The sequence below is a fragment of the Archocentrus centrarchus genome, assembly GCF_007364275.1.
Source record: "Archocentrus centrarchus isolate MPI-CPG fArcCen1 chromosome 18 unlocalized genomic scaffold, fArcCen1 scaffold_23_ctg1, whole genome shotgun sequence".
Classification (NCBI taxonomy): Eukaryota; Metazoa; Chordata; class Actinopteri; order Cichliformes; family Cichlidae; genus Archocentrus; species Archocentrus centrarchus.
The window spans coordinates 992,351-1,013,362 of NW_022060145.1; the positions used below are offsets into that span (position 1 = coordinate 992,351).

Genomic DNA, 21,012 nt, shown 5'->3' on the forward strand with positions numbered 1-21,012 from the left:
TAATGACCTTAGTTTACACTTTACTAAGTTTATGGACTCGATCAGAAAACAGAAATCTTAATTTTCTGCTTGTATGAGGATCAGAGATGTGATTAAAGGTCTGAGAAGGCTGCAGGAGATTTTTCACATTTCAATCTGGGCTGCAACATTCTGAAATTTGGGAACGGCTGCTTTAGAGAACTGGATTTGATGTGCAGGCTGTGCCTGTGTATCCACCATGTTTACTCAGTTATTAATTTTATCACCACTCATGGAAAATCAAAGCAAAAGTGTAGCTTACACATAAATCACTGACACGTGTTCTCTTATCTCACATTATCAAAATAAAAAGTGACAAACTTTTCACAAGAAGGTAACTAAATACACCACAACATCATGCTGCAGCAATGACTGTTGCATTAACCACACTGTCCGTCGTGCTCTTACTCTGGTTAGGCTTAAAGGCAGTCTGCGAAATTCGATTCCACAAGCTAAAGTGTAAAAGGCAAGAAGAGAGCTATAAAACAAAGCAGCTCCTGGTTGACTCTGTACAGCTTTTTATTATAATAAAACCATCATTTTTATACATTTCAAGTGAGAAATATTGCATGGTGACCCTCTGCTGTCTCCATGTATGTCTATCAGTCCTCTACAGTACACAGGTCTCTTGGAGGAAAAAAAGGAATAGAAGGCAAAACAATTTAAGACATACAGCAAATCAACGTGATTATCAAGCAATGGTATATTACATCTTATAACCCAATTTAGTTTGAATGTCCCTTTTGACCAAAGGATCAAAAGGTAGTGTTGATAGGTACAGCTGTGAGGGTCGGTTCACACCCAGGCCAACTTTTAATGTAACGATTAACTGGTAACCAGCAGGTGAAAATACCACTTAACTACACTTACAAGACATAAACAAACAAACATACACATACACACTGCAGTTTGCAGTCAGCTACCTGAAAAGAAAAGGTGGGGAAATAACATGAAAACCAACAACCCGTTTAAGCCATGAGATACAGAGACGGTGAGAGGCACAACTCAAAGCTTTGCATGTATGGCTTGCAAAAAGCTTTACTGCAGGCCTGCGGTGTTTCACCACAGTAGAGGAGTGGGGGCAGGTAGTGGTGGTGGTGGTGGTAGAGAGGCGAGGGAGGGAGGGGGTGGTGCATTTAGAAGAGCGATCAGACATCGTGTTGCACGGTGCTGACTCAAAAACGCAGCAGACTGTATTTTAGCAGCCATGATGACGACGATGAATTTCAAATGAAAGGTGTCTTCCTGTTGTCGAAGCCCGTCGAGAATGGTCGGAATTCAGCTGTGGTCCCGGGATTTAAGGAAGCTCAGCCTCAGTTGAGGGTTCACCAATATTACAGGAATGACAGAAGGAAACTCCATCACACACAAAATCACTAGCATAACACAACACATGAAGCAGCTTCACAAGCAATAACAGGACATCTCCTCATACATCTCATGAAGTGTGTGCAAACTGAGCTTTGAAAGCCATGATCCTCACAAAAAAAAAGATCACTGATCATCAAGAAATACTCCGTGTTTATCCGATCAAACCAGTGCTGGTCCCGCCCACTACTGGTGAGGATGAGTGGCACAATAACCACAGTGTGAATGCAGTGTGAAGGCCTCAGCACTCAGTGACAACCTCAGCTCAAAGCAGCCACATTAATCTGACAAATGAACTAGCACATAAAGTGGCCCCACACATGCAGCTGTGTTCTACATACACAAAATCAGCCGAATCTGTGACAGGCTGCGTGGAGCTCCAACATCCAGCAATCAGCATGCTCATTGACTAATTTGTGTAACTGAATATTGTCAAGTAGTCAGATCGCCTACCCTAGTAAAGGCGTTATAAAACAAACAATTTAAAGCCACCAACCACATTCAATTTCATGTCACATGCAACAAAAAAAAAAAAGCAACAAATCCTTAAACTGCAGCCTAAACACACAGACATGATACACATATGAACGTCAGCTTCAGTGGGGCAAGTGTGGCTACTATTTTTGGATTGCTCCAGTTTGGACCAGGTGAACTGTGCACAGACAACTCTGTTTCAAACTGATGCAAATATAATGCGGCTGGGACTAACTGCGTTATGCAGGCTGTGTAGCATTGAACTGTCTGCCAGCATGAGACTGTCAGCTCTGCTATAATCTGCTGTGATGCTCAGAGCACACTGAATACACAGGAGTCTTGTGCCCACACCAACACAATCTCCACCTCCACAACTTTAAAGAGATCTAATCACTGTTGTCTGAGGATAAGGCAACTAGAAACAGCATACGAGCGCTACACAATTTGCCTCGTGTACGTTTTTTAAAACTGGACTAGTACCCCACTGAGAACTCAGTGTCTAGACTCTGAAGTGCTCTGCTCCTGAGCATCCCTCAAAAACATGCAATCACACCCACTGCCAGCAGGGGCAGTATATCAGAATCGGATGTAAAGTCGCTAGCAGCAGCACCAAATAAAAATTACAGTGGAAAGTTCAGACCTGTTAAGAGTGTATCACCTTTGTTGTTGTCGTCAGGTAAGAGATCATCTTACTGGCCTGTAATCTGCCCTCTAGTGGAGATGATTTTTCACCTTTCACGTTCACACACCTTATGCAGCCAAGTGCACACAATGCCACTTGCATGATCTAGTACGTGTTTAAAAAGAGCTGAAATATGCAGCGAAAATGTGCAGACAGAAGCTCAGAAACAACCCTTCATCTGACTGAACCAAATCCTTACTTTTGTTAAATATTAAATAAATGTACAAAAGCCTTCACATTCACACCAAGACGACAGAAATTAAAACACCAACCAGCTAAAATGTACCACAAACATATTAAGTGCAGGGGGAATCCATGTATTATTTACTCCAGTCTCACTAATATAAATATGCTAATAAAAACACTTCCCACAGGCAGCTTATGACCTCTTAAAGAATTAAAATGTTTGATTAAATGTAGCGTGTCACACCACAGGTTCTCTCACGAGCATTTATGTTATACTTCATAGATTTTAACCTTCAAAACTCTCCCCATTTTAGAAGAGTTGTCTTCATGGAACAGCTAAAGTGACGAGGTGAGAGGCTAATGAAAGTAAACTGCGATCAAAAGGACACAAAGGAATGTGAGTAAAAGTAAAGTGAGTGGGGGGGGGGGGAAAGGTGCTGTTACAAAGAGACAGAGACACACAGAGACTGCCTAGGCTCCACAACATTTTTGAACAGTGTCATTAACAGATCTGACTATGAGGGTGCAACTTCTGGACATTACTGTGGCCACATTTAAGCTAAATTTGACAAAACCAAAAGAACAGATGAGTGGGACTAAGTGCTGACAGCACAGACTCAAAAACCAAGTGAAGAACTTGAAGTAGTAACTGGTATCTCTGTGGTTTCCTCTCGTCTGTGGAGAACTGAGTCAGTCTGGTAGGATCATATATGTGGGAGTGCGTTTTACATTCTTCAGCCTTTCCCGGCTACATGTTTCCAGTTTGCTATTGGGCCTCTGAGCAGAGGAGGGGTGCTGGAAGTTAATAAGGCCTCATATTCCTTTTTTCACACCCCCTGCTCAGTCACTGAGACCCCCCCCCCTCCAGTGTCCTGGTTCAGAGCAGTGGCACACCTCTGGAGAAGAGCTTTATCACAGCAGCTTCAACCTGTCACGTCCCCAAACCTGATGGAAGATCTCTTTGGTCCATCAAGTCAGGCAAGAGTCTAGACTTTTCCAAAGGCAGGACGGGGGCCTGGTTGAGTGAGACTGTTTTCTTCCTATCTCAGCTCAACACTTCAGCACCAGGCAGCCTCACGCCTGATCTCTTCTGCTCCGTCAGTGCCTGTAAGACCTGAGGAGAGGAAGAAGCAGGGCTTAAAAAAAACAAAAAAAACACCTTTGCATACTGTGTATTAGTGTAGTAAGAGATGCAAACAATGTTTTCAGGCACAGGATTTAGATAAATTTCCCACCTGTGCCCACTTCCTGTTGCGGCTGCTCATATGAATAGCAGCAATGTGTTGGAAGAGCTGCTCGGCAGGGATGAGGTCAGGCAGGCGAGTGAGGAACTGAGCCATGTGGATGAAGTCCATGCTGGTCAAGACGTCCTGGTAGAGACGAAGCAATCCCAGTGCCGTGCGGAACAGGAACTCCTCACCATCTCTGCAGAACACGTCCCACACCCGGCACGCCAGGTCCAGTGGCAGCGACTTGCTATACAGAGTGAAGATCCTAGAGGGACAAACAAAGGGGAAGGAGTTTTCTGCTTATTCTGAAAATCTAATTCTTTTAGGTTAAAAAAACCCCAAAAAAAACACAAATGGCAATGTAATTTTAAAAGGGGCTTTTTTATCATATTAAAGAAGTGACACATCTTTGGAACCAATATAACTGCACAATATAACTGAGAGTCACCTGCTTTCCTTACTGAAATTTGACTTCAAATACCAACTTCCCAGATCCACCCACTTGTCCTAATATGGTCTTATTATGCTTCAAAAAAACAGATAAATAAATAAAATACACCAATAATGGAAGTGGGAACAAGCTGTCAATAACACTGACTTTGTGAAATACTTTTAGCTGCTTCTTTTTTTCCCCAAGGGGTTGCCACAGTGGATTCCTGATCCATACATCTGACCTGGCACAGATTCTACACCGGATGCCCTTCCTGACGCAGCCCTCCCATTTATCCCATTTGTGCCTCCTACCAGTCTCAAACTGGAGACCTTTTACGTGTAAGGCACCACGGTGCCACCATACCGAGATGTTAAAGCGGCATGGGTAAGCATGTTAGCACACAGCTGCATTAGAGAGCTAGCAGGTATGAAAAGCAGTTCGGAGGCATGTTTATTTTCTGGATTTCATTCCGCGCCAACACCCGAGAGACGTATCTGCCACTTTATCCAGAAATTGCATCACTGTGTCGTTTGATCCAAAGTGGCCATTCAACTAGGAAATGACCTAAGCTTTAAAGCTTCCTAAAGCTAAGCACAGATGCAGATTCAGCAAAACTTTATATTGTAATTTAATTGTCATTTTAAAAATCACCAGGAACTGTAACCTAAATGATCACCTTCAGACCTGAGCTCAGAGAGACTGAATTCTATGTGGTTAGAAACACCAAAGGAATTTAGAAGCTTGTTGAATACCAGCGCATATTGTGCCTCAACAGGTGTGTGAGGTGATTATGGTGGTATATGACCTGGATATAATATAATTAGGGGTGGGACTCGATTAAAAAAATTAATCGAATTAATTACAAGCTTTGTAATTAATTAATCAAAATTAATTGCATTTTAATCGCATTTCAATATTTAACATGATAAATATTAATTTAAGTTTAGTTGATGAATGAATCAATATACATAAGCTTAAACTTCAAGATTTTGTTTATTTTCCCACCAGTCTACTACACAGACCAACAAAGGGTGGAAGTGCTCCTGTGATAAGCAAACTCCAGAAATTAAAGTTAAGCATCATAACTGGATAGTTTTATTCAACATTAATGTCTCACTTGTTATAGTTGGAAATTAATCATTCTCTCAGCTGTATTCCTTGATGTTGAAATGTGTTATGCTTGTTTTAACAGCTTATTTTGAATTAAAGACTTAAAATTAAACCACAAAATGGAGAAAAAGTTCGTTCTCCGTTTAACAGCTGCTTTTACACAGCTGTGCTTCGCACTCATGGTTGCTAGGCGACATGAGCTACACAGAGGCGACGGCAGCTGATATGAAGGCTAGCCGCTCACTTCCTCCCTTTGTGGTGCTCGTGGGCTGCGAAAGACGTGGGCCGGGTCCTTCGCAGGATGCGGCCCCTAATTTGGACATTGTGCGTCGATATAATCTGTATGCCGGGAACTCGCGCACTGAGAAACGTTCCACGGTGCAAAGTGCGATTAAAATGCGTTAAAAATTTTAACGCGTTAATTTCCCCGTAATTAATTAATCGAAATTAACGCGTTAAAGTCCCACCCCTAAATATAATATAATATAACATAACATAATATTACATAATATAATATAATATACTATAATATACATTTTAATACTCCAATTTTAAGTGTAATTAAAAAAAGATCATAATTCACAATATTAAAAGTAACAGTAAATGAAAACAAATAATTAATACAGAATTATTGCCCTCGTTAGGTGTCATATATGTGGTTAAAGTGAGAGTACAGAGGCAAATTTCCACCACAAATGGTTAGTGACCACTAATACAAGCCCCTTCCTGTTTTCTCAGAAACACACCTGACACTGAAAATATGACAAACTGAATGTGAGGCAAGTGTCATGTTTCGAGATGAAGGCATGTAGCGTGTGTTCAGCAGGATGGGGTACAAAGTGCACTGTGCATGTGGGTGGAGAACACATTCATCGACTGTCACTGTTGCAGAAGCGAAATGACAAACTGGAAATCAATGAAAGTAAGTCACACACAGGTTCACGGTTCACAAAATAGGAAATATGCAAAAAAAATGAGGCAACACCACACACACAGAGAAGGACTCACCAGTCTATTAAATAAATATCAGGGGTCAAGTTGTTTTTCTTGAAATGTGCAAAGAGCTTTGGTAGATTTTCTTCAAAGAACACTTCAAATGCCGCAAAGTACGTCAACATCTGCAGAGAGCAGAGAAGGTGGTCTTAGAGAGAATCATGCACAAGCCACACTGTTAGTTTGTTCACTGAGTCATTTACAGAAACAAACGGCAGATGCTTAAGGTTTAACGGAGCCAAATATAAACACACAGAATGATGGGGAGTTTTGGCTGGCCACGTAAGACTACAGAGCTTATTATGAAGCTGGAGTGAACAGCACAAGCACTGCTGTACAACAGGCAATGAAATTCACTGAATACTACTGATAAGCTCTTCCTTTTAAAGCTGAAATAAAACTAAAGAAATCTTCATTTTCAGCATGTTCATTCAAGTTCAAATGTTCATGACAACTGCACAGAGGCTTATTTGTTTATTTAAAATTGTATTAAGTTAAAGCGCTGCATTGTGTTCAGCACTGAGTTGCACCAAGACACACCAATGCTGCTTTGGTTTCTTCAGTAAGCAAAAATTTGCATCCCATTTAATATCACAAAAAATTATGAATGCACATTGCCAAACAAGCTAGCTAGCCAGCACTAGCATTAGCTAATATGACAGCCTAACCTCTGGTTTCCCCAAAAATGCAATAGCAAAGGCCCTGATGAGGGCTTGCTCAAGAGGTTCACAAACCAACGGATGTCATCACAATGGCTATGCCCATTTTTTATATACAGTCTGTGATCTGTAGGCATCCTTTTTGGGCTTTGGAGAACTGTGGCATTCATTTAACATTTTATAAACCAAATTCTTGATAAATTCACAAAATATGAAGTTAATACATACTTGAAATTGCGGTTAGTTGCAGACCTAATTGCAATATTTTAAAAAAAGTATGGAATAATGTGTTGTTTTTAATTTTTTTATATTAAAATATTGCTACATAGTATAAATATATGGTTTTAAGCTCCTCACATAATTAGACTACAAATGATTGTCCTAAAAAATGCGCTATGTTGTCATGTGATTCTGTATTCCTCTTTTTCATCCATTTATTTGAATATTTTTGTGTTTTCCATATCTTCCATATCTATGTACTATATTTGTATAAGTATTTGAGAGGTAATATTTTATTGTACATATAGAATAGCTGTAGTGGCAACAGGACTATTACTGCTTTCACTTAAGTTACATTTATCTCTATATTGTGTAAGAGGTGTGTGATAAAAATAACAGAAACTTGAACAATCTGATGTTACTGAAAGAAGCTGCATATTTATAGGCACTGTGTGAGATGTAAGTGGGTGTGCACATTCTTGCTGTGGCCTGTATGTACGTACAAGGCTGTGGTCGACTCTGAAAAAGGCCATCTGACACGGCTTGTTGAGCAGGTTGGCAAAAGCTATGAAGGCATCGGCTGTGTCCAGGTTCAGGATGAGTACAGCAGCGATGAATGACATCCCCTGCACCTTAAACACACACAAAGACACAAAAGTCTGTATAAGCAAGTGCTCCCAGCACCATTACATGCACATAGTGTGAGCTGTGGACACCGTTAATCAGTTAAGGTGCTTTGAGTGATGTTCCATTAAAAGTAGTGTGGACAATAAAGCTGGGGAGAGTGATGAAATGCTGACGAAGAAATGCAAAGAATTAAACCTGCACACGGCTTGCACAGAGTGTGTAGCTGCTTAATGGTTGGGGTCAGTGCAGGAAGTCACAGTCATTTCTGTCTGTCTATAGACAACAACGCGGGGCTGCGGGTAGGAGCAGCAAGGCAAACCACAGCATCTACAAGCATGGCTCATTAGTGCAAATGCAGCAATTTTAATGTAAGAGCGCACAGTGACGATACTGAAACAGCTCTCGTCTAATACCACTGACAGCATAAACAGTATGTAGTGGCTGACTTTTGAAAAATATTATTATTTATTATTATTTGCTACCAGTGATAATTACTTCTTTCTCACAAACATTTATGGGGTTAACACTTCCTAAATGTGATGATCCTTTGCTGCTTTTCCCACTCACATGATGTAAACTCAGTATTTTGTAGGTTTGGACCACTTAATGAATAAAATAATCAATCCCATCACACCCCCTGTAGTCTTTTTTTTTTTTTTCTCTTTAAACAGACCAACACTGTAATAATAATTTTAAAAACCAACTTCTACTTACAATCCCAAATTAATCTGTCAGATTCTAGTAAATACAGAAAAGCATCACGAGGGAGGTCAGGAAATGGTGAGAAATGTGTGCCTGAAAGCCAGTGAGTCACTCATGCTCATGGTTACAAAAATCTCCTTGAAAGGAAGAAAAGGGTGAATGGAAGGAAAACTTTTTTGAGGTCTGCGAACCTTTAAATGGAATCTTCATACTACAGAAACCCCCTGCCCGATCTCCTGGGAATGACACTGCAGTGACGTGACACGGGCTCGAGCTGATCTTATGACTGCCAGCGATGAGGCCGAGAAAATGTACCGCAATCAATCACGAAATTACCCTGAGCTCGTGTCACCCGTTAACACAATAATGCCAGGTCATCAATTTAGTATTTGGTCCTATCAGAATATGAAACAATGATTCGCCCTTAATATTTATGTTCAGTGCTGAGGCTCCGTCTAAATTTCCACTAGTAAAATGCAGCTGAGCACACCTAATACGCCTATTTCAGTAACATAACCAATATGTAGCTGCTTATGAACGTGCAGTTGCTAGCACTTATAAAGCACTTCCTAATGCCTTTTCCCACAAGATTATTCAATGACTATTAGTCACTGAGCATTAGTAACATGCCCCATGTGTAGTTTATTGGGATCACTCTACCACTGAGGTGCACAGGTTCTAGGAGTTATCTCCTTTATCAGTGGAGATCTTCAGACGGCTTCAAATGGATCTACTGAAAGATTTGAAAGAAGTTTATTCGAGACTAAAAACAAAGGGTATTTTTTCAAATTTTCACTGCATAAAAAGCTGTAGAATTTTCTTCAGACATATTTTCAACAGGATCATCTTCTACATGCATCTGATTTTTTTTTTTTAAATGAATAAATCGAGCCTGTGAGTGTTATTAAGTGTCAAAGTACCAGTGAATTAGTTATGAAAAGCCCTCAGAGCGAATTCATGTGTGTACTTAACACACAATATTAAAGATAAACAAGGCACAGTAAATAAAAGCATTTATTTACTTAATGAGCAAGAAGTGGCCCCGAGTATTCAATTACTTCTGCAGGAGTTTGCTATTCAGACTAATAATAAAATGTTTGAGAGCTGCACCTCACAGGCAGTCACGCCAACTGTCTTTGTCACCATATTCAGGTGGTGACTTTTAGGTAAACCCGCTCAGCTCCTCATGTGGCAGTAACCTCCCACTTAGTGGAAATCAACCCGTCTTATTTTAAGCTAATATTAGACAGCTGTAGGTGTTACGTGGGAGATCAAAGTCTGTGTAACCTTCATAATACACAATGGGCCAAAGGTGCAATATTTCAAAGTTCACGTAAAATTTCTAAGAAAGTTCACTTTAATTCAAGAAGACACAAAGTCACAGAGATAAAGCAGTTTTACACATAATTTGTGTCATAATAAATGACCTGTCCAGTGTACTATCTGAACTACTCTGTAAAAAAAAAATATTGCTTTATCTGTTAAATCAGAGCACCTGACACATGTGGATCAATCAGATCTTTACAGTCTGATCTATGAATATATTCTGCATTTAAATACAGAAATCCCATGATTAAACAATATTTTCTACTTGATACATTCATGTGGAACTTGCTCTGTTTTATCATAAACCTGAAGATGTAACACGCATCAGTCACTATCACACACGTGAGCACTGAAGTATCACAACAGGATGTAATATCTGTTAAGCATGTGTGACTTACATAGCCAACGTCAGGCCTGTAACAAGTGTAGGCTCCGAGAATGCTGTGCAGCACATCGTGATAGGGCCCACCCTGATGATGAACAAAGAAAAGATGAGATAATGGAACAACGAGTCCAAAACACACAATGCACACACACCCTTTCCTGGGGTGTTACATTTTTGGATTCTCAAGTTTTCCAAAGCTGTTTCCAGGTCAGTTTAGTCACTTTTTCCCTTTGGTGTATCCTATTATCTGCATGCAGCTGAAACTGATATAACTGCTCACTCTCTCACTGACCTTCTGGAAGATGCACAGTTGTGGAAAAGTTCTCGAGATGTCCAGCTTGATCAGCTCCAGACTCGACTCCCTGTCTGAAGAACCAGCATCTGGAAGACATTGTGGCACATTAAAAACCAAACAGGAAAGATATGAGCTTAAAATTATTATAAAATTAAAGTGGTTTCTTTGAAACTCTACCTTCACTTTCAGTCTCTGAGAAGGGTGCTGCTGTGGTCCACTTCTCTTTAGCCCGTGACAGGCAGATGTTATACAGCTCTGCATGGACACACAACAGCAGCACAGTACAGTGAATATGAGAGACAGGAGGGGAGGTTTGAAGACAGTGAATATTATAACTAAACAGAAGTCACTCTTGGAAATGAAAGGACTCAGCTTTATGGTGCTCTGCATCAGCAACATTGATGGTGATCGAAGGAAACACATCCCCAACCGACTGTTACAGACTTTCCTTTGAACTGCTGCTGCCCTCTAGTGCTGAGATGCTGGATTTGAATATTTAGCTGGGATGTGGAGCTCTGCACTAGTGCTATTGAGTTCAATTTCAGCTGCAACAACCTGCTTGTAGGCTGGAGAGGCTCAGAAATGCGTGAAATAAAAACTGGACTCTAAAGAGAAGTCCACAAGGGAAAAAATCTGAAGGGAACCAAAAACCCAAAACAAGAATCCACACGATCCTTATTTTTTATGATATTTAACCCTAACCTCAAGTTTTAACAGAGGCCTGTTATTCTTGTTTGGATTAACCATATCTTGAGCTTTGAAACTATAATTTCACTAATTTGGGGTTGGAGTGTTTAAAGCTGACAGGGATTCAGTGAGGTATATTTATTCTTTTAGCCAATAATTAATTTTATGCTGAATTAGCGTTTAGCATTTCCAGTTTGCAGGATCTATCACTATATCACGCAGATACTGAAGAAAAATGTGACAATTTTCAGGCAATTATTGGGCTCGCTTTTATATAGTTCTCCTCTAGGCTTACTTCAAGTCACATTTTTAAACCATGCATTCAAACGGTGCTTTATTCTATACATCTAAAGCACTTTATCTACCTTACCAACTGCCAATTTAGAGTTACAAATGAATTGAACTTTAATGTCTTTGGAGTGTGGGAGTAAGCTGAAGGAAGCCCACACAGGCAAAGTAGACTTTTTAGACAATGTAGACTTTTCTTTTGGTTTCTAAGGTCACTCATGAATGAGTACTAAAAATCTAAAAATAGGAGATGAAATGTCTTTGTGTTCAGATGTGACTCAGAATGAGTGCTAACAGACAGTATAAAAGCTGGACCGAACGTATGTGCCTGAAAAGAGAAGCCAACACAGAAGTGCCTTAAACATTGTTTTTAAAGGCCACCAATGAGCGACAGTTGTGGTAGCCGGTCCTATATGCAACTATGGGAAAACAGCCTTTGGTCTTCCCTCTACAACACTTTACTGATAAGTTTTTGGGCTCAGTCATTCTTTTAGGTCCTAGAGAATTAAGTCAATTTTGTAAATTTTGGCCATTCAGAAAGCGATATTATGCAGGATATCCTCACTGGCAAATGACTTCTGACTGGCACGTTGTCTCACAGTCAGCTGTACCCCTCGCTTGTCAAATCTGGTTTCAAAACACCAGGAAGGTGATGGCAAAAATGCTCGAGGCTTCAAAACAAACACTTCCAAACCAACGGGTGATGTAACAGTAGCTACATCCACTTTTGCGCTCTCTGCTTGTACCGTGATGGTGTCTGCGAGATGTGACTGCAGCTAAATAGTCAGGAAGGCTCCTAACTGCCAGAAATAACCCAGAAGCATGCGTGTGGCAGCCGTAATAAGAGCTGGTCAAATCTTACAAATACTAATAAGAGGTCCTTCGATGCTTAATGAATTCCCCTTCACATCATTCAGCTTTTGCTGTGTTTCTGCTGTAGTCACATCTGTTAACTACTGATAAGTGCCCATATTACAATAATCAAATCATGGCGCTTTATATTCTATGACCGAGCACTTGGCAACAGAGGGAAGGAAAAATTCCCCTTTAACAGGAAAAAAAACCTCAGACAGAACCAGCCCCAGCGAGGGGCAGCCCTCTGCTGAGCGCAAAGACATCTACTGGGACAATATGGTACAATTGGGTCTTTCAGACATGATTGGGCCTAATTATTCAAGACATTGTACATGAGAAGGATTTTAATCTTAACTCCGGGCGATCGCCGCTGAAGCGCCGGTTTTCTGCCCTTACTAGCCGCAAACAGCTGGTTAAGACGTAGCGCATCACCACCGAGTCAGCTGATCCAAGGAACTCTGATCAGCTGAATTTTTTTCTGTAACTCAGCGTCTGTTTCTCCTTATCGGAAAAATTCAAACGGTTCCTGAAAGCTCAGAAATTGCACTTCACAGCCATATAGAGGTATTATGGTATTTGTTTCCGGAAGGCTGCGAACAGCAGCAGTTTTGAAGTACGCTGTGTGGCGTTCGACATGTTCGGCAGTATAAGGTTAAATCACATTCTGGATTTAACAGGGAGCCAGTGAAGAGAAGCCATATGGGAGAAGAATGCTCTGCCTTTCTAGTCCATGTCGGTAATCTTGCTGCAGTATTCCAGATCAACTGAAGGCTTTTCAGGGAGCTTAGAACAACCTGATAATAATGAATTAGAATAGTCCAGTCTAGAAGTAATAAGTGCATGAATTAGTTTTTCAGCATCACTGAGACAATATGTTTCTAATTCTAGAGATATTGCTCAAATGCAAGAAAACAGTCCTACGTATTTGTTTAATTTGTGCACTGTTGGACATATTCTGGTCAAAAAGGACTCCAAAATTCCTCACGGTGTTACTGGAGGCCAAAGTATTGCCATCCAGAGTAAGTATCTGGGTGGCCACCAAGATTTTTAAGTACAATAACCTCAGTTTTCCCCGGGCCTCTCTCTGTGTGGAGTTTGCATGTTCTCCCCGTGTCTGCGTGGGTTTCCTCCCACAGTCCAAAGGCATGCAGTTACTCAGGTTAGGTTAACTGCTCAATCTAAATTGCCCATAGGTGTGAATGAGAGTGTGAGTGGTTGTCTGTCTCTCTGTGTTGACCCTGCGACAGGCTGGTGACCTGTACAGAGTGTACCCTGCCTCTCGCCCCGTGTCAATCCTGACTGAAATTCTTACCCAGTCCTCTGCGGATGATCAGTTAGCTGTTTTACAACTACTCTTTCAAGAATTTATGACACAAAAGGAAGGTTAGACATTGGCCTATATAATTAGCTGAGTCAAATGGCTTTTTAAGCAACGGTGTAATTATCTCCATCTTAAAGGCTTGTGGTACATAGTAATTACTGAAGTTAAAAAAAAAAAAAAAAAAAAAAAAATCAATTAGAGAGAAAGAGTCTAAATATCAGCAGTTTTAAAAGTTGCTGTGCATAATGATATGTCCACGGGACAACTAAATAATTTTTTTCTCTAATGGTTAAAATTTTAATTATGAAGAAATTCATGAAGTTGTTACTAATTATGGTTATAGGAATACTTGGTTCAACAGAGCTCGGACTCTTAGTCAGCCTGGCTACAGTGCTGAAAAAAAACAGTTACCAGTGGCCTTCAAGCCAGTCAAAGGAAAAATATTACTAGTAACATTAGCAGCAAAAATAAAAATACTTCACTTAAAGTGAGGAAATAGTTGCTCATGAAATGATTCACAACTTTTAAAGGGAATGTGCCTTGCAGAACGTGTCCTGGTGTGTAAGTATCCTGTGGCTCCCTTTAAAACGATGAACAGCACAAAGCAGAGCAGGCCAGCTCAGCAGTCAGGGAGTGCTTATTTGCGAGTAGCCCTGAGGATGCTGGGAAGCTCACACACACGCACATACGCATGCGCATGCACACACACACGCACACACACACGCACACACACACACACACACACACACACACGGCAGGGGATGCCGATTTAACTTTGTGCTAGGCAGACGAGTGCATTGCATACGTGTGTGTGTGTAATGTCAGTGCAGGGTGAGAGAACTCATTGGAATGCTGCCCGTTCCCTCTTGTATCAGGGGAATTACTGGACCGCGCTCCTTCTTAATGGACACGCTCTTCCATCCTCTATCCATCTCACTGCCCCTTATTCAAACACTGAGACAAATTGGTACACCAATCTGTTTGTGTGTACCTTTTATTACTCATGCAATCACATCACAGGGACAGCACCCAATTTTGGAGAACAAAAGACCCGCACCAAATAAATTGTTACATTTGAAGCCACAATTTAGGGGTTGGAGTTAGGTTAAGGTAAGCATAGCTGTAAGCTGTTAGGTTAAGTTTCCAGGACATACAGCAGTAAAGGATGTGGCATGTTTTAAGTTATTGAGTGCAGTGTGTTGTGTGATTGTGGTAGCTAAGACATTATTAAGCTAGTTATGTTACCTGATGTATGTTTTTGTAACAGATTTTAACTCACACTCACTCACACACACTCATTCCCACGTACCATGTGTTATGTTGAGCTCGTTGCCCACAGCCAGGCTCCACACCCTCCCTCTGACACTGGGGGGGATGCCCTGCCACCAGAGGTCCCTCACGCGTCGAGATGTACACCTGCAGCAGTTATGGATAAGAGTAAAAAGTCAGGCACATCAGAATCCTGGGGAGAACCACCATTTATAGAACAGTGCCATAAGGTGGAAGTAATCTTTTTCAGGAACCACTGATTCTACAAAGAAAGCAGGAAAAGACTTTCCTTCAGACAACACCATCCATATTGTCTTTTGTTTGTACTGTTGATCGCATTAGACATCTAACTAAAGAAACAATCTGTAGTACAATCTTTGTGGTTAAAGAGCACAGCTGGGAACTGTGGAGAGCATCATTCATCTTAATCCAAGGTCTACACCTGCAGGAGGAGCCTAGCACCATCATGAAGATCCACTGAAATTACCACACTAGTATGAACACGTGGCAGTCAGGCTGGTAAAACAAGTTATGTGTTGTTAAATCATTATGTCTGAGTAGTTCAGTGGTGGAGTACAGCAGCAGCAGCTTAGTATTCGTTCCTAATAAAATGCTGACATTAAAAGCTATGCATGAGAAAGTATTGATGATTCTTTTAAGAAAACAGACAAGTAGAAATGCATACGCAGGACATCAGGTAGGGAGTAACAGTTAATAAAGTTTGTGGTTCATTATGTATTCTTTGGGGCCACAATTACACAGAAAAAAAATCAAACAAAAGCACACAGCGACTTGGTATTTATTTTATATCTAACTATGTAATTCCCCAAACACAGAACTTATTCTCTAGAAATCAGCGCGAGTGACACAACATCAAATTCTGAAAGTAATTGTTCGGAATAGAGGGCATAATCACATCTTACGGCACGTTTATGCATTTATCCATGCATCCATGCAACATCAGGCTTGGAGTTTATAGTCACCATAAATGTGGACATATGCTAAACACTGATAAGGCACTGATTTATCAGACATTACAAACTGGAGTTATATCACCAATGCTGTATGAGTGTCTCCAGCAGTTAGGATGGAACTTAACTGCACAACTGTATATAACAAGAAGCAACGTGACAATGAGCTTTATTTCTATGTGAGGGTGTTTCACTGTATTTAATATCTCATATAATCAGCTCCAGATAGGAACCAAGCTGTCTTTTTACAGCTCCAAGGCCAAACCGAGACAGGTTGATGCATCATTAAGTACCAATACGGAAACACATCGGATGACATAGCCGTTTGTTTGAAGCCCTGCTCTGTTCAAAAATCTCACTCGAGTCTGTACAAGAAAAAAATCCAAAGAAAAAAAACATCAGTGACAATAACATAATTATGTTATTCTAGCCAGAGTCTTTCTTTGTACTCACACTGTACTCCAGTTAGGTAGGATCTCTTGATTCCAGGTCTGAGCTGCTGTGCCGATGCTCTCCTCAAGCTTGCATCGATCCTCTAGCTGCTTCTTCCTCTTCTGAGCTTCTTTTAACTCTACAGAGGTGGTTAAACATAAAATTATAAGGGGAAGGAGAGGACAGCAGACTGGACAGAAACAGAGTCTGAACTATCCTATAGTGAGCCAGGTTCGAGAGCAGGGTGGCGAAACAAAAAGTCTGCAGCCCTCAGTGAACTCACCCCTCTTCTTAGCCTGGGCCACCATCTCTTCATACTGCTGCCTGTGTTTCTGTGCCTCCTCAGCTGGCTTGGCAGGCAGGTTACTGCAACACGCACACACAGGCAATGATAAAGTGGTTAGCAACTATGCACTCTTGAATTACTCATGCTGAGCAATCCTGTGGTGTATAAAAAGAACATGACTGGAAGCTGCATGTACTTATGGAGTGAACAATTTTACTGCTTATATTCCAGTAAAATTCAATTAACTCCCTATTTTATAAGATTACAAACATGAAATGACCCTTTTTATCACTTGGCTGATGTCTTGCTAGTGCTTTGTGACATGGTGCATTATCCTGCTGGAAGCAGCCATCAGAACATGGGTATACTGCGGTCAAAGGGGGGCTGGACATGGTCAGCAGCAATACTCATGTAGGCTGTGGTGTTTAAACAATGCTCAGTTGGTACTAAGGGGCCCAAGGTGTACCAAGAAAATATCCCCCAGACCATTACACCACCAGCAGCTTGAAATATTGATAAAAGGATGGATGGATGGATTTAAATCAATTTCTGTTATATTTATATTCCCCCCAAAAAATTACTAATGACAGTTATACCAGCTCTAAATGATATGTATCATTTCATTCTTTATCAGCAAAATAAAGTTTACAATTTATAAGCTATGGTTAATTATTAAAATGTGATGATTAGATAGACAGATACTACATTGATCCTAAAGGAAATTAGGGCATGCATGTTATGCATCATGTACACTTTTCCAACAGATTTAGAGGTCGGGTGTAGAAAAGCAAAAGTGTCAACATACAGGAGGCTGCAGGCTGCAAAGGGAGCAGCATGGTGTCATGGTGTTAAAATAAGCTTCCTGGTGTTCACAGAGGAAATGTAGCTAAATATAATGCCTTCATACAGTTAACTTATGGCTGAATAGCAGTACTCAAAGAATGTCTGTCTGAATATTAACAAAATATAAAATATAAATATAAATATAAAATATAAAAAAAATATAAAAAAAAAAAAAAAAAAAAAAAAAAAAAAGCGGGGCGCCTGGGTGGCTTAGTGGTGAAGCCGGCGGCCACATACATATACCGCGTTGCGGTGCGGGCGGCGCGGGTTCGCATCCTGGCCTGTCGCCAATTTGCCCGTGTGTCTTCCCCTGTATCTTTCCCCCATTTCCTGTCTCTCTCTACTGTCAATAAAAGTCGCTGTGGCCAAAAATGCAAAAGCAGGGTAATGAAGCCAGGCTCAGGAAGGGCCATTAAACTTTCAGCAGCACGTCTCTTTTACCATCTGCAATACAAGCAGGGACACAGTGAGAGCTGAAACAATGCTGCAGAGAGCCCAATGACCTGGCAGAGGAAGGAGGACTGATAAGAAATAAGAGGAAAAAGGAGATTGGCTTTAATGACTGATAAGCAAACTAAGCTGGCAGTGAGAAAAAGAAAAATGTGACTGCACTGTGTTTGTGTTTACATACGCAGGTCTGTCTTCTAGTATGAGTGCAGTGGTGGAGAGGGGCTCGAAATCCAGGTTTTTCCTCACGCTCTGCCTGGGAGATGTCGGGTTGCCAGATCCAGCTCTGCCACTCTTCGTTTCATATTCCTGACAACAAACAACACAGTTTAGATATAGAAACAAAGAAGTATGAGTGTAACTGTGTCACAGGGAAACCAGCTTGCTTTTGAGGTCAGTTTCATTTGATCTATATTTAGTTTCACACTCCTGCTCATGAAGATACGCACGCAGCATCTAAACTGAAGTGAAGAACACGATGTTGCAGCCAGATGCAAACTGATGTTTAAACCAGATGTTTAAGAATGGAAAGTGGACAAAAGACGAGATGACTCGTACATAAATGACTCTGTACCTGAAATCACACAGAAACAATCTCTTGACAACCTCGACATGGCCTCTGAACATTTTCCAGCTGCTCCACCACTGGGAGTGATACAGGACCTCTTACAATGTCTTGCTAGTTAATTATGAAGCTTCTGTAAACAAAGTGAGTGCAATATGAGAGTGCACAACACACCCCAACTGTGACCAAAATGGCCTTCAGTATGCACTATGCTGGTTATTAATGCAGGCTGAGGTCTGACAGTAATTAACTCAACTCTGTGCCACCACCTAGACATTCACACTGATCAGCACACACACACACACTGAGTGGTTGTACCTATAGTTAAGGAAAATACAATTTGTCACATAAAACAACAATTTTTCTTTTAATATGCTAGCATGTAAACATTTGCACAAATGGTACCAAACAAATCCGTGGTTGATTATGCCAATTAAGCATAAACCAATGTAGTGAAAAGATTGCAATTTCAACATGAATCAAATGGGGGATCATAAGCTGATATGGGTGCATCCTCTGTGAACCAAGAATGTGCAAAACTAAAAAGCAGTGCAATTCATCCCAGAGCTGTTTGAACCAACCATCCAACCATTTGTAAAGTTCTGGTGCTACTATGTACACACTCAAACTGTGTACGGATGAGGCTTCTGAGAGCTGTGAAAGAGTGGTTAATCCTTAAATATACAGTATCTAGAAGCTAGCCTAATATGAAGTTCAAGTGTAAGCTGACCTCTTAGCAAGTAGAATAAAGCTGAAATGGATCAGATATGTTTTGTCTTTTAATATTCACATGAATATGTGAAGGCTCCTAATGTAGTACTGTCGTACTACATTAGGAGCCTGTGCAAAGCCAGTGCTGGACGGAAGTGATAGGCCACAAACACATCATGAAAGCTGCTTCTGTGCAAGTAAAAGATAAGAGAAATAATAGTGCAAAAGTGACGCAATAGTTCAAGGAGAAGACTGAAAACCTTGAACAAAGAAAGCCAAAAACAACACTTGGGTGTTGGGTATCAGGGGAGCTCGACTGACACAGAAACAAGAAGAAACATGGGCATGATGGAAGATGGTTAGACAGCAAGAGTACTACACAGAGGGTTAGGCAGGAGTCTCATTTGTGTGTACTTCCCCCTGTTTGGCTCCTACTTGGTGTCCATATCCTCTTTCATCTAATTTGCATGTGTCCGTCTCTCACTCACTCAGTGCTCGTCTGTTCTTTGACGGCACTGTACTGAAGCTCATCACCGGGCTGCAAGATTGGAGACTTATCAGCTTTGGTTTGATACCACATAAAATCACCATTTGCTGTCAGGAAATAACCACTACTCATGCTTAAGTAGCATTCATGTTGATAACATTAATGTTGATAACATTGTTGATAACGTATTGCTCTGAAATATGGGTGTAAAGTCAATACATAATGTGATGACTCCACAAATACTTGTCACTAATTTACTGCAGCTCAGTCAGTTTGGATGGCTTTATCATCTTTCAGCTCACTGTTTTGGTTTTTAGACTTTCAGATTTACCATTTCATTTCAGTCATATTATTCTGGCCACTGATTCCAGCAGCAACAGGCAACTGTTTAAAGTAGTGAAACATTTAGCAGTCACATAATTCTCTTAAGAGACTTGCATTTTGTAAATATGCCTCCAAATTGATTCTCAGGTTTCCCTGCATCTACTGCATGACAAAGATAAGTTTTTGCTAACATGTTCCACTTCATAAGGCATATGTCAAACTTGAATGTACAGCTGCTCAGTTAACTTAGAATAGTAAAATTTCTCTCATGCATGGTTGCCGGGTTTGTTTGGTCAACCATAGCTGTTCAATTGTTGAATAAAAAAAAAAATGTAACAGTCATGTGCTGCTGGCTTATTAAACACAATGTGTACTCAAGAAGCTGCAGGTTAAAGAAGAAAAAGGTTAATCAGAGATCTGCTCCCTGGGAATCAATGGATACTGCAGAGAGAGGAAGAGCAAGGGTGAGGCAGATTTTGAGGAGGAGTGGGGAGGGCAACCTGGCAACTGTACAGCAGCAATGCAGGTACAAGCAGCAATGTGAAACCAAAGACGAGAGGACGTGTGCGTGGCTGTGCTGAGGTGGTGATGAAAAGATGTGAGGGGTGTGAGGAAGAAAAATGCCTAAACTACAACACTTAAAAAGGAGCAGCCATCTTTCACTACCATTTGGGGGGTGAGGGCTAAGAGTTATCATTGCGAAGACAATAAAATAAAATTCAGTTTAATTACATTTGAAGTTTCACTGAAATCCACAGTTTTCTTCAGGTCCAATAAATGGCTGAAGTTTCTAAGAGTAATCATGTTAAACAAACATGTC

The 21,012-nt window shown here is 40.7% G+C and overlaps 1 protein-coding gene across 4 annotated transcripts in view; it reads right to left on the bottom strand.

Annotated features, from left to right (window-relative positions):
• Window positions 1-529: 529 nt before the first annotated feature.
• Window positions 530-21,012, bottom strand: part of tbc1d14 (TBC1 domain family, member 14) — a 45,766-nt gene continuing 25,283 nt past the window's right edge. For 3 of the 4 annotated variants that reach the window (XM_030722692.1, XM_030722693.1, XM_030722694.1), the window contains 11 exons: window positions 18,290-18,414; window positions 16,813-16,895; window positions 16,551-16,668; window positions 15,167-15,273; window positions 10,884-10,961; window positions 10,704-10,792; window positions 10,425-10,496; window positions 7,875-8,003; window positions 6,509-6,618; window positions 3,964-4,222; window positions 530-3,842 (listed from right to left, as the gene is read on the bottom strand). In XM_030722692.1, coding sequence (XP_030578552.1) covers window positions 3,774-3,842; window positions 3,964-4,222; window positions 6,509-6,618; window positions 7,875-8,003; window positions 10,425-10,496; window positions 10,704-10,792; window positions 10,884-10,961; window positions 15,167-15,273; window positions 16,551-16,668; window positions 16,813-16,895; window positions 18,290-18,414 — 1,239 coding nt within the window. In that variant the 3' untranslated portion in view covers window positions 530-3,773. Of the gene's footprint in view, window positions 3,843-3,963; window positions 4,223-6,508; window positions 6,619-7,874; window positions 8,004-10,424; window positions 10,497-10,703; window positions 10,793-10,883; window positions 10,962-15,166; window positions 15,274-16,550; window positions 16,669-16,812; window positions 16,896-18,289; window positions 18,415-18,679; window positions 18,744-21,012 lie in introns of those variants that run through there. The other variant, XM_030722695.1, reaches the window with a different exon arrangement.